The sequence below is a fragment of the Nyctereutes procyonoides genome, unplaced genomic scaffold, assembly GCF_905146905.1.
Source record: "Nyctereutes procyonoides isolate TBG_1078 unplaced genomic scaffold, NYPRO_anot_genome, whole genome shotgun sequence".
NCBI classification, from domain to species: Eukaryota; Metazoa; Chordata; class Mammalia; order Carnivora; family Canidae; genus Nyctereutes; species Nyctereutes procyonoides.
Genome location: NW_026575139.1, coordinates 26131657 through 26146125, shown reverse-complemented (window position 1 = coordinate 26146125; position 14469 = coordinate 26131657). Strand labels below are relative to the sequence as shown.

General features: G+C 37.5%; 1 protein-coding gene across 1 annotated transcript in view; it reads left to right on the top strand.

Annotated features, from left to right (window-relative positions):
• Positions 1-14469, top strand: part of RBM25 (RNA binding motif protein 25) — a 52985-nt gene that overhangs the window by 20081 nt on the left and 18435 nt on the right. The window contains exons 6-8 of the mRNA XM_055303711.1: positions 2349-2406; positions 5194-5354; positions 12954-13139. Coding sequence (XP_055159686.1) covers positions 2349-2406; positions 5194-5354; positions 12954-13139 — 405 coding nt within the window. The remainder of the gene's footprint in view (positions 1-2348; positions 2407-5193; positions 5355-12953; positions 13140-14469) is intronic.

Sequence of the window (14469 nt, the reverse complement as noted above, 5' to 3'; positions counted from 1 at the left end):
CCATCATGAATAAATAAATAAAATCTTAAAAAAAAAGATTTTATTTATTTGAATGAGAGAACACGAGGAATAGGAGCAGGGGAGAAGCAGATTCCATGCTGAGCATGAAGCCTGATGTGGGGCTTGATCCCAGGACCCTGAGATCATGACCTGAGCTGAAGACCCGGTCCTTAACTGACTGAACCACCCAGGCACCTTGCAAGCACATGTTTTTATCCAGCCTCATGCTCCCCATGCACCGCATTCTCCACTGTGCATACCTTTTACCTCCAGCCTAGATCACTGACTTTGTAGAATCAGTTAGTCTAATTCTTTTATTTTTATTTTTTTATTTTTATTTATTTTTATTTTTTTTCGATTAGCCTAATTCTTAACAATATTTTCATTTGTAGACACTTGAAGTTACAGCTTTTTTTTTCATCTACTTGAATGAGTTCCCATCTTTCTATTTGCCCTTTTTCTTTTCAAAATTTTAATTCTACTGCTATTTTTTCATACAGTGTCTGACCTCAGGGGTTTATATCTTTTCTATTCCTTGATAATCATTTTACTGGTTTCTCTGAAGGGAGATGTGAAAAATTCATGTGTTCTCTGAGCTTTGACAGGCAATCTTCATTTACCATTTTCCACAAATAACTTTTTTTTAACCTAGTTTTTAATAATTAGAAATAATGTTTGGGATGTCTCAGTGGCAGAGTTGGCTAAGTGTCTGACTCTTGATTTTGGCTCAGGTCATAATCTCAGGGTTTTGCGATCAAGCCCTGTGTCAGGCTCCCTGCTCAGTTGAGTCTACTTGAGACTGTCTCCCTCTCCCCATGCCTCTCTCCTTGCTTGGCCTCATGTGCTATCAAATAAATCTTTTTAAGATTTTATTTATTTGTTAGCATGAGAACATGTAGGGGAAGGGCAGAGGGAGAGTGCAAAGCAGACTCCCTGATGAGCAGGAAGCCGGATGCAGGGCTTGATCCCGGAACCCTGAGATCATGACCTGAACAAATGCAGACACTTAACCAACTGAGCCTCTCAGGTGCCCCTAAGTAAATAAATCTTAAATATATATATATATATATATATATATATATATATATATATATTTAAAAACTTTGAATGTAAACAAAATGTAATGTTTTACTCTTCAGACAACCTGCCCCATTAATCTTTTTCATTGTTTTATGGACTTTTTTTTCTTTACATAGTTAAAGTCTTATTATATGTCTGTAATTTCATGTCCCATGTTATTTTTGCATTCCCTATCAAGCGTTTTCCTGTTACTAAAAGTCCTTTATGGGGTGCCCGGATGGCTCAAGTTATAATATCAGGGTCCTGGGATTGAGTCCTGCATTGGGTTCCCTGCTCAGCGAGATGCCTGCTTCTCCCTCTCCTTGTTCATGCTCTCTCTTGTTATTTCTGTGTCTCTCTCTCAAATAAATAAAATCTTTAAAAAGTCCTTTATAATATTGGGGTACCTGGCTGGCTTAGCTAGTAGAGCATGCGACTGACTCTTGATCTCAGAGTTGTGAGTTCAAGCCCCATATTGGGTGTAGAGATTACTTTAAAAAAAAATCTTTGAGGGCAGCCCTGGTGGCTCAGCGGTTTGGCGCCACCCTCGGCCTAGGGTGTGATCCTGGAGACGGGGGTCGAGTCCGGTGTCGGGCTCCCTGCATGGAGCCTGCTTCTACCTCTGCCTGTGTCTCTGCCTCTCTCTCTCTCTCAAATAAATAAAATCTTAAAAAAAAAAAATCTTTGAAAAAGTTCTTTAAAATATATGTGTGTTTTAAAACATAATCTTTCTGGATTCATAGTATTTACTTGAATTTATTATAGTTTATTTTAAATATAATATTGGCAATTTTGTTTTTATGTATATATTTTGGGTTGGATAAAAATGCTGTAAAATTTCTAATTTATTAAAAGGTAGTGAAAGGGTGCTTGAGTGGCTCAGTTGATGAGCATCTGACTCTTGCTTTTGGCTCAGGTTGTAATCTCAGGATCATGAAATCGAGCCCTGAGTTAGGCTCCACACTCATCAGCATGGAGTCTGCTTGGGATTCCCCACTCTTGTGTGCTCTCCTCCTCCTAAAATAAATAAAATCTAAAAGGTAGTCAATTTTCCTGTAAATAAGAATTTGTTAGAATTTATATTTTTCTTTTAACTGTATTATCTATTTCTTTCATGTAATGGATATGTGGGAATGGATGGAATTTTAAGAAATTTAATACCTGATATGATTTTGTTTTTGTTTTTTATATTCTTCTGGTGGAAATATTATTGAGCTTTTACTTTTATTACTGATTAGTTGATTTTTTTTTAAATGATAATGATCATTTTTCTTTGTTTTGTTTTTAAGAAATGTGGCTTGGTTTTGAGCTGGAAGAGAGTACAAGGTGCATCTGGGAAACTTCAAGGTAGGTAGTTTTTTCTTTGTGAGATCATTTTAACCTGTGTGCATTAATTACATGTTGCATGTTTTGCTCTCATTGCCCTGAACCATGGGAATATTCTGTCAACATTCTGTCTTCCTTCTTATTGGAAAAGGATTAGAGGCAGTTGGGAAGATTTAGCTGATAGTTGAGATTAGAAAGTGGGAAAGTATTAACAGGAAAGGTAGGAGAGGAAAAATTACTCAGACTTTTTTTTTTTTTTACAATATTATTTTGAAAAGTCATTTTTTTTTTTTTTCCTCAGAGCAGTAATATATGATCAACATTCAACAATTAGGATTTAGGAAGAAAGCAGACCAGGTGGTGAGATGACCTGTTAGTCTTAGAAACAAACTTATTTTTCATACTTGTTGTAAAAGTACCTGTTTGATGTACATTCTTTAAACAGTATTATCGGAAAGTTCATGCACATATTATAAAATTATAATGGTATGACGAACTCCCACATTCTCATCATCTAGCCTTAACATTTATCAAACCATGGCCAGTTGTGCTTATCCTGTACTCTATCCATTTCCTCCTTTTATTATTTGTAAGCAATTCCAAGCTTTCCAATGGTTTGACAAAAGCCTAACTCCCTTTGATAGTTACCTTGTTGTCTGGAATATTATCTGGGATTTGGAATCTAAGCTTATCTAGAAGTTTTTCTGTCCCATAATTAGGATCAGCCGTTTCTTTAAAGAACTCTGGTTCCTTTTAGTGGGAAATTGCTTTAAAAATTGTAGTCTGGTGGAGTGCCTGGGTGGCTCAGTGATTGAGCGTCTCCCTTTGGCTCAGGTTGTGATCCTGGGGTCCTGGGATTGAATCCCACATCAGGCTCCCTGTAGAGAGCCCGCTCCTCCCTCTGCCCCCCCCCCCTCATAAATAAATAAAATCTTAAAAAAAGAAATCACAGTCTGGGAATTAGTTATACTCCTTATAAGACTTGTTTGTTTAGTCTTGGGAGGGCAGGCTGGCTCAGTTAGAGGAGCATGCAACTCTTTCTTGATCTTGGGGCTGTGAGTTCAAGCCTCATGATACCCCATGTTGGGTATAGAGATTACTTAAATATTTTTTAAAACCTACTTAAAAAAAAAAAAAAACTCACTTGTTTATTCTTTGCTTTTGTGTTTTTCCAGTACACATTAGTTTACATTCAGGACATAAAGGTTTTTATTTAACCTTTTCTGTCATATATCTTTTCTTTTTTTCCCATACTGAGAATCCTGAGTTTCAAGGACATTGGTATGATAGACAAATAATTACTGGCTTGCTTCATCAAATACAACAGTTTAATACTTAATAACACCAACACTATCATCAGCAATATGATTATAGAAATTTTTCTTTTTTAGTAACAGGTTTCTGTCCTTAAGATACATCACACTTAAACCTATAGTCAGATTTGCTATTTTAAAATCACTCAGAATAGTTTCTCTCTGTGTGGTTGTGTCCTTAACTATATGTATTTGGATACACATTTGGATTCATTTATTTTGAATTTTTAGATTACTCCTTTAAAATGTATATCTTAATGTCTCTGATTTTTTAAAAATATATTTATTCATGAGAGATAGGCAGAGACATAGGCAGAGGGAGAAGTAGGCTCCCTGCGGAGAGCCCATGCGGGACTTGATCGCTGCCCGCCCTGAGCCCAAGCTGAAGGCAGATGCTCAGCTGCTGAGCCACCCAGGCATCCCAGTATCTCTGATTTAAATCATAGTAATAATGGTGTGACTAGTTATTAAAATTAAACAGATACAAAAAAATCAAACATATAACTCAGATAATAGGTCAGTACTTTTGTAGTTTAATTTCTCAGAATTGGAAAGTGCTTTGGGGTCCCTGGGTGGTTGAGTTGGTAAGGCGTCTGACTTGATTTCCATGTTGGGCTCCTTGTTGAGCAGGGAGTCTGCTTGAGATTCACTGCTCGCTCTCTATCTTTCTGTCTCTGTCTCTAAAATAAATAAATTAATATTTATAAAACAAAAACAGGAAAACAGGAGAAGCAGCTGCTATTAAAAAAAAGAAAAATGAAAAAAAAAAAAAGGAAAAATGGTCAACCTGGGTGGCTCAGCAGTTTAGCGCCGTCTTCAGCACAGGGTGTGATCCTGGAAACCTGGGATCGAGTCCCATGTCAGGCTCCCTGCATGGGGCCTGCTTCTCCCTCGGCCTCTGTGTCTGTCTCTCTCTCTGTCCTTCATGAATAAATAAATAAAATCTTAAAAAGATTTTAAGTGCTTGTAATAGGTTCAAGGAACCTGTTGTCACTTCTTTGTAGCTGTTAGGAAGTCTGGATGGAATGAATTCAGGAAATAATTAAAAGACTCAATGACTTGCTGGTTCTACTAAATATTTTATCAGCATTTCCAATAAGTAGCAATTTGCCCAATTAGATTTTTTCCTTCCTTCCCATTTTTGTTCTCTTTTCTTTTGGTAGTTTGAAGGTGCTAAAAGTAAAATCATCAAGGGTAATTGAAGGAAAGGAAGAGTGATAGCATGAATAACCCTAGTATTATAACATTTGGTCTCTAGTGATTTTAATTTTTGATAAATATTTTGTTTTCACAACTTTTTTTTTAATTTAAATTCAATTTCTAGCATATATATAGTACATTATTAATTTCGGATATAGTTTTCAGTAATTCCTCAGTTGCATATAACACTCAGTGCTCATCACATCACATGCCCACCTTAATGCTTGTCACTCAGTTACCCATCCCCCCCCCCAGCTGAATTGATATTTCACTAATTCTTTATATCCATTTCTAGCCTTTGGCTTCTGTGAGTATAAGGAACCTGAGTCTACTCTCCGTGCACTCAGATTGTTGCATGACCTGCAGATAGGAGAAAAGAAGCTACTTGTTAAAGTTGACGCGAAGACAAAGGCACAACTGGATGAGTGGAAAGCAAAGAAGAAAGCTTCTAATGGGGTATGTTTTTATAGTGTTCTTTTCTAGGCCAACTTAACTTTCAGTGTAAATACTTACAAGTGAATCTGTATGGGGCTTCACAAGATCATCGTCATGATATGTGCTTGTGGCTAAAGTGCATGAGGGTATTTTTATAGTTTATAGTTATTTTAAGTCTTTTATCTCCCCATAGTAGGTGGATGACTGTTGATTTGTTTGTTCCAGGTTGGGATGAAGGTAGTGAGAGAGACTGGACAAGGTTAACTTACCAGGGAGAACACTGGTATAAGTCTATTCAAAACAGAGCTAATTCATTTAAGGCAGTTTTGTAAATAAAGCAAAAAATATTTCAGACTACACGTTTTTAATGAGTTGTCCTCTCTTTTATTTTTATTTATTTATTTTTGTGTGTGTCTTTTTTTTTTTTTTTTTTTTTTTGGTCCTCTCTTTTAGAAGTACACAGGTTCTTGGACACCTGGGTGCCTTAGTCAGTTGAACATCCAGTCTCAAAAAAAAAAAAAAGAACATCCAGTCTCTTGATCTCAACTCAGGTCTTGAGCTGAGAATTGTGAGTTAAAGCCCCGTGTTGAGGCTCCATGCTTGATGTGGAATGTACTTTAAAAAAACAAAAAACAAATACCCACAGATTCCTTTTTTAAAGATTTTATTTATTTATTCATGAGAGAGAGAGAAGCAGAGACAGGTAGAGGGGGAAGCAGGCTCCCTGCGGGGAGCCCGATGCGGGACTTGATCCCAGGACTCTGTGATCATGACCCGAGCCAAAGGCAGACTCTCACCCACTGAGCCAACCAGGTGCCCCAAAAGTACACAGGTTCTGAAATAAATGAAAATAAGCCTTGTTACTTTCTTCAGGTTGGTGGCCATATTAAGTGTAGCTAAAGTAAAGAAAGTTTTTATATGTTGTCTTGTAATGTATTTATCATACATTACTCCTTTTCAGCAAAACGGGTAGCTAAAACCTGGGTATGTTTCCTATTTCCTTTTGGCACTTAAACTTGAATGGATTTAAAGTAGGTTCATGGTTACCTTCTTGTCTCTACAAAAATGAAAAAATCCCTTTTTGCCCTTTTCAGGCTTTCATTATCATTCAAAATAGAAATGGCTTTCTTGGTATTACCCCTCCCTCCTTTACAAAAATGTTGTATATTCTTTGTAAAAAACTCATAAAGCAAACTATAAAGAAATTGAGTACTATCTGTAATCCCATTGTCATTAGGAGCCACTATAGACATTTTTGTTGCATATTCTTCCATTTTTCTCTATATGGATGAATATAGTTTTTAATTGGAATATGTGAATTTATTTTCTTTTCATAAATAAAGGGTTGAGTTCTAAGTATTCTATAAATTTATTATTTTTTTAGATTTTATATACTCAAGAGAGACACAGAGAGACCAAGAGGCAGGCTCCTCACAGGGAGCCTGATGTGGGACTTGGTCCCGGAACTTCCGGGATCATGCATGAGTGGAAGGCAGATGCTCAACAGCTGAGCTACCCAGGCGTCCCTAAGTTTTTATAAATAGCTTTTTTCACTTGTGCATTTTCTTGTACTTTTAATAATATTTTAACTGATTCTCTGCATTTTGTTTCCTCTCATCTGACTATTCTAGCACTGCCTATGTTTCTAAACAAATAGAATTCTGTCAATCCTCTGCTCACACATCCTTAATGGTTTTGAATTTCTTTCCTTTTTTTTTTCTTTTAAGATTTTATTTATTCATGAGAGACATGGAGAGAGAGAGTGTGTCAGAGACATAGGCAGAGAGAGAAGCAGGCTTCCTGCAAGGAGCCCAATGTGGGACTCGATCCCGGATCCTGGGATCATGCCCTGAGCTGAAGGCAGATGCCCAGCTGCTGAGCCGCCCAGGCATCCCTGGTTTTGAATTTCTTAACAGTAAAGCCCATATTCACAGCATGGCATTCAAAGGCTTGTTCAGTCTACTGTAGATTTCTCTCATCTGTTCTTCATGAGTCCATCATGTATCCCTTCCAAACATCTTATGTCCTTCTTGCCCATCCAAGCTCCCTGATGCAATTTTGTCCATATAGCTCTAATTACAATGCTTTTCGATTCATATAGCCTTCATCAATCCTACCCTCTATTTCTCTTAGGCAGAATTGATTCCTCTCTTCCCACCTCTGTTCCCGGTTTTTTTTACTGCTATTAGGTCCGTCTGCACCATAAATTGTTGGTATCTGTCTCTCACACCCCTTTACTCTGTTTATTTCCATGTCTCTCATTATAAGGTAGAAAGAGCAATAAGTTCACAGATTATCTCTTCCTCTTGTACCTGCATAGAATCTAGGACAGTATCTTGCCCATAGCAAAAATGGAGTGTTCCTTTATTGAGCAACAGTTTCTGTTACCTTGCTCACCTGGTAATCTTACTGTTTTTACCTGGCTATATAAAGAAATAATAAAATGCAGTTACTCTGTAGTATAAATTATATTTCAAATGAACAGTGTTGTTTGTCACATCAGAAAACCAACTGTCTGAAATAAGATTTTTCAGATTTTCCTTACGGTGATAACTGAATTCTTAATTAAAATAAAGCTTGGGGATGCCTGGGTGGCTCAGCGATTGAGCACATGCCTTCGGCCCAGGGTGTGATCCTGGAGTCTCGGGATCAAGTCCCACATCGGGCTCCCTGGATGGAGCCTGCGTCTCTCTCTCTCTCTCTCTCTCTCTGTCTCTCATAAATAAATAAATTTTAAAATCTTAAAATAAATAAAGCAGGGAACTGAATAGAATTAATGGCATCACAGTTTTTATATAATTCCCTGGGAGTCTTTTTTTCCCTGTGTATTGGCTGGTAAAGTGCTTTAATTTGTAGCATTTGCAAATAGTGAACTCTGCATATGAAGTAAGTGACTTCATTATATTTGTAAATAAGGAAATGCACAGTTGTGTGGCTTTGATTTAATTTGTAATCACTGTAAGTGAGAGGAACAACTTAAATCTGTTTATATTGCGAAGAGTGGAATTGGAGCTACCTTCAGTAAAAACAGAACAGTTATTTCTTCAGAGAAGATGAATTTTTTTAAAAAGATTTTATTTATTTTTTCATGAGAGACAGAGAGGCAGAGACAGGAGAAGTAGGCTCCATGCAGGGAACCTGATGAAGGATTTGATCTAGGAACCCTGGGATCACGCCCTGAGCCGAAGGCAGACGCTCAACCACTGAGCCACCCAGGCATCCCCAGAGAAGATGAAATTTAAAACATTAACAGGCATGACTTCTGGGTATACTTGTCATGGTAACCAGAGATACTTGAAGACATGGCATAGTCTCTTGGAATGTCCATTTTACTTAACAGTATTGGTATGAAGAAAAAGTTAAGCAACTCAGATAAAAAAAGTTGTTTCAAATAACTTAAGCAAATATAACTATTGTAGAGTAAATGCCAGATTTGTCATAATTTTTTCAGATAAAATATGAGAGGGTATTGTTCTTTCTTGATTGTTGACTGTTGGATGAAGTCTAGAAAATAGTGACCTCAGATGGATGATGTGAGCATGAGACATCGGGGAGCTCCTATGGTTCTTGAGTCAGGCATTTTCATGACTGCCAGCCGGAAGACAGAACACAAGTAGTTGTGTAGTTCTCTTTGACTAAAAAAGAAACACAAACTTTTCCTTCCGTGATATATCTTACTATTTTTGGTTTTCTCAAAAGAGAAAGAGAAGAGAGATGTGCTAATAACCTTTCCTTTTTTTTTTTTTTGTAAGATTTTATTTATTCATGAGAGACAGAGAGAGAGGCAGGCAGAGATATAGGCAGAGGGAGAAGCAGACTGCATGCAGGGAGCCTGATGTGGGACTGGATCCTGGGACTCCAGGATCTCGCCCTTAGCTGAAGGCAGCATCTCAACCACCGAGCCACCAGGCATCCCTGATAACCTCTCCTTTTAAAAATGTACATTTTCTCTATAGCTCAAGGGGCAATAGATATTAAGGTATTATGAATTCATTCATTCATTCCAAATGCTTTATTTCTAATTTAGGTAAGACCAGATATACTAATACTTAAATTTGATTTAAGAGGTGGTGTCGGGAATTGGGAGGCTTATGAGTATTTTTAAAGGACTAGGCCTTCAGATATATATATATATATATATATAATATATATATATATAAAACCCCACTTCTATCTTTATGCTAGGAAAGCATGGAGATACAGAGGATTCATGGATAGGAATTCAGCATGTAGGGGATATGCTAAAGACAGACTTCATACTCTCAAAGTCTATTTTCATAATAAAGAATTTATAGTTATCAGTAGCTGAGGGTTTGAGTTGAAATGGCCCATGTGTGTCTCAGGATCTACAGTTTCAGTGGCAAGTTACTGGCAGATTATTATTTTTTTAAATTAATTAATTTATGAGAGACTCACAAAGAGAGCCAGAGACATAGGCAGAGGGAGAAGCAGGCTCCCTGCAGGGACTCAATCCCGGGACTCTGGGATCATGCCCTGAACCAAAGACAGAAACGAGATGCTCAATCACTGAGCCACCAAGGTATCCCATGGCAGATTAATTCTTTCATTTAAAACCTGCAGAATAGGGCAGACCCAGTGGCGCAGCGGTTTAGCGCCGCCTGCAGACCAGGGCGTGATCCTGGAGACCCTGGATCGAGTCCCACGTCAGGCTCTCTGTATGATGCCTGCTTCTTCCTCTGCCTGTGTCTCTGCCTCTCCCTCTCTCTGTCTCTATGAATAAATAAATAAAATCTTTAAAAAATAAAAATAAAAAAAAATAAAACCTGCAGAATGAATGAATGAACGAACGAACGAACAAACCTGTGGAGACGGCGATCCCTGGGTGGCTCAGTGGTTTGATGCCTGCCTTCAGCCCAGGGCGTGATCCTGGAGTCCCAGGATTAAGTCCTGGGATTGAGTCCCACATAGGGCTCCCTGCATGGAGCCTGCTTCTCCCTCTGCCTGTGTCTCTGCTTCTCTCTCTCTTTGTGTCTCTCATGAATAAATAAATACAATCTTTAAAATAAAATAAGATAAATAAAATAAATAAAATAAAATAAATACCTGTGGAGAAGCAGAGTATTGCTGAAGGGATTTTAGTGAAAACTGCACCAAGGCCTTATTGCCATATATTATTGATTTAAGGTAAAAACGCATCACCTCGTTTACAGTTTACATTGTTTTTGGTAAATAATTTAAACTGTTATTTATAGTCCGTGGGTAAACTTCTTGTCTTTATTGAAGATACCAAGTTAAAAAGTTGGCAGAAGAAGATTGGATAAAAGGGTGCCTGGGTTGCTCAGTGTCTGATTTTTGATCTCAGGGATGAGAGTTCAGGCCCTGCTTTGGGCTCCACACCCAGCGTTTAACCTACTTGAAAATATTTGGATGGCAAGGCAGGTTTGAGAAAGTGAGGAACTCAGAGTGTAGTTAGTTTTATAATACCATACGTTATGACTTGACTAAAGCTGTCTGTAGCAGAAGTGCTTGCCATTTTTGTTAAATGCTTAGGGACAAAGTTCTTTCTTTTTCTTTCCAATATTTTTGCCATCTAGCATATAGTATTTTGCACACAATAGGCTCTTAAGAATTTGTCAAGCCAGAGGTGCCTGGCTGGGTTATAGTCAGTGGAGTATGCAGCTTTTTTTTTTTTTTAATTAAAGATTTTATTTACTTATTCTTGAGAGATACACAGGGAGAGGCAGAGACACAGGCAGAAGGAGAAGCAGGATTCTCACAGGGAACCTGAAGCGGGACTCGATCCCAGGACTGGGATTGTGCCCCAAGTCGAAGGCAGATGCTCAACCACTGAGCCACTCAGGCGTCCCGAGTACGAAGCTCTTGATGTCAAGATTGTGAGTTTGAGCCCCAATTTGGATGTAAAGATTATTTTAAAAAGAAAATTGTTTTTAATTAAAAAATATTAAGAAACAAATGCCTGAGGAATTAGTATCCATTGGAGGTAGCTTTCTGAATTGTGAAATTATGAAATACGAAGTCACTGCTAAGTTCTATTCAGGAGCCACAGTATATGAAATATACCTCGAGTAGTGGTATGTATTGTGACTAAGACCTAGTATTTATGGAGAAGAGCATTGTTCTTAATTGTATCTGAAAATGCACATGGCATATGTTTACCAAGTAATTGATAAACACTTTAAGATGTGTGTGTGTAGTTTTAAATTACAAAAGTTTTTGTAGGGATCCCTGGGTGGCGCAGCGGTTTGGCGCCTGCCTTTGGCCCAGGGCGCGATCCTGGAGACCCGGGATCGAATCCCACGTCGGGCTCCCCGTGCATGGAGCCTGCTTCTCCCTCTGCCTTTGTCTCTGCCTCTCTCTCTCTCTCTGTGATGACTATCATAAATAAATTAAAAAAAAAAAAGGCAAAAGTTTTTGTATACATCTCTATCTTGCTGCGTGTCATACTTTTCCAGTTTTAAGAAAAGACTGGTTTAGGGGATCCCTGGGTGGCGCAGCGGTTTGGCGCCTGCCTTTGGCCCGGGGCGCGATCCTGGAGACCCGGGATCGAATCCCACGTCGGGCTCCCGGTGCATGGAGCCTGCTTCTCCCTCTGCCTATGTCTCTGTGCCTCTCTCTCTCTCTCTCTCTCTCTCTCTGTGACTATCATAAATAAATAAAAATTAAAAAAAAAAAGAAAAAGAAAAGACTGGTTTAGAGTAACGAAATTATCCAGAGTTTTGAGGTCATTTTCTAAATTGTGTAGTTGGAACTGGATTAATTCCTTAACCAGGGGCCTTAAAATAAATTTAAGATAAAAGGAAGAAGAATAGTAGTATATTAGAAGTCAGTAATTTTTTTCACAATGATAGAATTAGTTGAGTCTTTAAAAAGTAAAGTCCTACAGATACTTATTTGTGAGAAGCATTACAAACTGAATTTTGCATTTTTATTTTTTGTAACATAAGTGTGATTTGTGGGAGAAAGACTTGTACAGTGTTTACAGTTGGTTCCTCAGTGTATATGGTTTTTATAAGTGTATTCCAACATTATAGAAAGTAGAGGGCTAAAAGATACCATTTTTTTCAGCCTCTGGCATATCTGATGCTTGCCTTGGGTTTTTTTTTTTTTAATGCCTTTTTTTTGCATATAGCTGCGTTGTGTTTTTTCATTTGTTTAAGCTACATATGCTTTATTTTAAATGGTGCCTATCATAGTGTACGTACAATTGTATTTTGCTTTTTTTTCACATAATTAAATATTCAACTATGAGTTGGTTTATTCAGTAAACATCATTAGTTTATGGAAGTATTTGAGGAAAACAGGCTAAAAAAACGAAAGCTTTGTGGATATGTCATGTAGTATGTTAGTTACCGTAGTTTAATCTCCCCGTTACTGGTTGGGGGTCAGAATATTAGCTATTAAAGGAAAATGGGAAAAGAAAATGATAAAGTATCAATATATAAGAAAAATCAGTAAATGAAGTTTAGTTTTGTGGAAGTTAACAAAACCGAAACTGCATAATAGGACTATGGAGTTGTTTTGGGGAAAACATGTTTGTTTTGTGTACTAACTTATTTTAGATTGATTTTCATTTTCTTGATTTTTTTTTCCCCCTTCACTCCCCTGAACTTGTTTGTTTGTTTGTTTGTTTGTCTAAAGAATGCAAGGCCAGAAACTGTCACTAATGATGATGAAGAAGCCTTGGATGAAGAAACAAAGAGAAGAGATCAGATGATCAAAGGGGCCATTGAAGTTTTAATACGAGAATATTCCAGTGAGCTTAATGCCCCCTCACAAGAATCTGACTCTCACCCTAGGAAGAAGAAGAAGGAAAAGAAGGAGGACGTATGTGTTACTGATTTCTGACAACAGTCATTTCTATGGGTTACTTTTTATGGTGTCACTCTTATGCTTTCATTGGATTGCAACTTTGTAGGGGAAAATGACTAGAATTTATAACAATGTACTGTTAAGCCTAATTTGACCATGTTTTACCAAGTAACTCATTTTTTTCACCAAAATGTTTGTTCCAGATGTTTGAAGTGCACTGGCATGGGTGCTTGTGTTTATCTGTGGATTCATATTACCTGAGGAACAAACACTTGACTGATGAAGTAGATGCTGATATTAAGGAACAGAGTTTTTTGTTTTTGTTTTTTTTTTTTACCACAAGGGGTCTGGCTTTATTTTGCCTTACTTCCTGATCTTGTTCTATTCCTGCTCCAAGCAGAACACCAGATATCCTTCACTGAAGATATTTACCCATTCTTTAATTCTTAACCACCTTTTCTTTCATAGTGCATCTCCTTTCCCTCTGTGGACATTAATGCAGTTGAACCTCTCACTGGAGGACTGTGAAAGAGTAGGACAAGATGAAACACTCCTCCCCAGTGTATTATATTTTTTACCACTCTTTGCCAGACTAAGTTAACTGAATAGTAGGGAGTCCAGGTTAGAAGAAGAAAACATTTTTTTGAAAGATTTATTTATTTGAGAGGGAGAGTATGAGTGGAAGGGGGAGGGGAGAGCGAGAGAAAATCTCATGTAGTTTTTATACACTGAGCTTGGAGTATGACCAGGGTCTTGATTTCACAGCCCTGATATCATGACCTGAGGTGAAACTAAGAGTCAGATACTTAACCCACTGTGCTATCCAGGTGGCACAAAATATTTGGGTTTTTTTTTTTTTTTTTGTTTTTTACAGTCATTTCTTTTGGATAAATTTAGAGAAATTGTGGGGAATATTCTTTAAAAATATTGGAAGTATATTGTGTTCATGGATTGTATATGCCCTGGAAAAAGTACCGTAAAACATAGACTGTGGTTTTTAATATCAAGGGGTAGTTAAGATTCATTTTATTTTGAATTTGAGTGTCTTATTAGGACATCTTCAATTTGCTTTGTGGCCAAATACATTTTTATTGCTTGGCTTACTACTTTTCTTCTTCATGTGGTCATAAAAACTTGTCTAGTGAAATGCCAGTCGTTGGGAATGGGAATTTGTAGTCTGTCAGGTATAGGATAATTGGGGTTTGAGAGTCATTCTTCCTCTCCAACATTCATGAGAAAGGAGAAAATAACTAGAATATTTGGTTTGGGTTGGGAGCAGAGGATCAAAGAGATCCTACTCAGTGGCAGGAATTATGGGCAAATGTTATTGGTATGATTGTTTCTA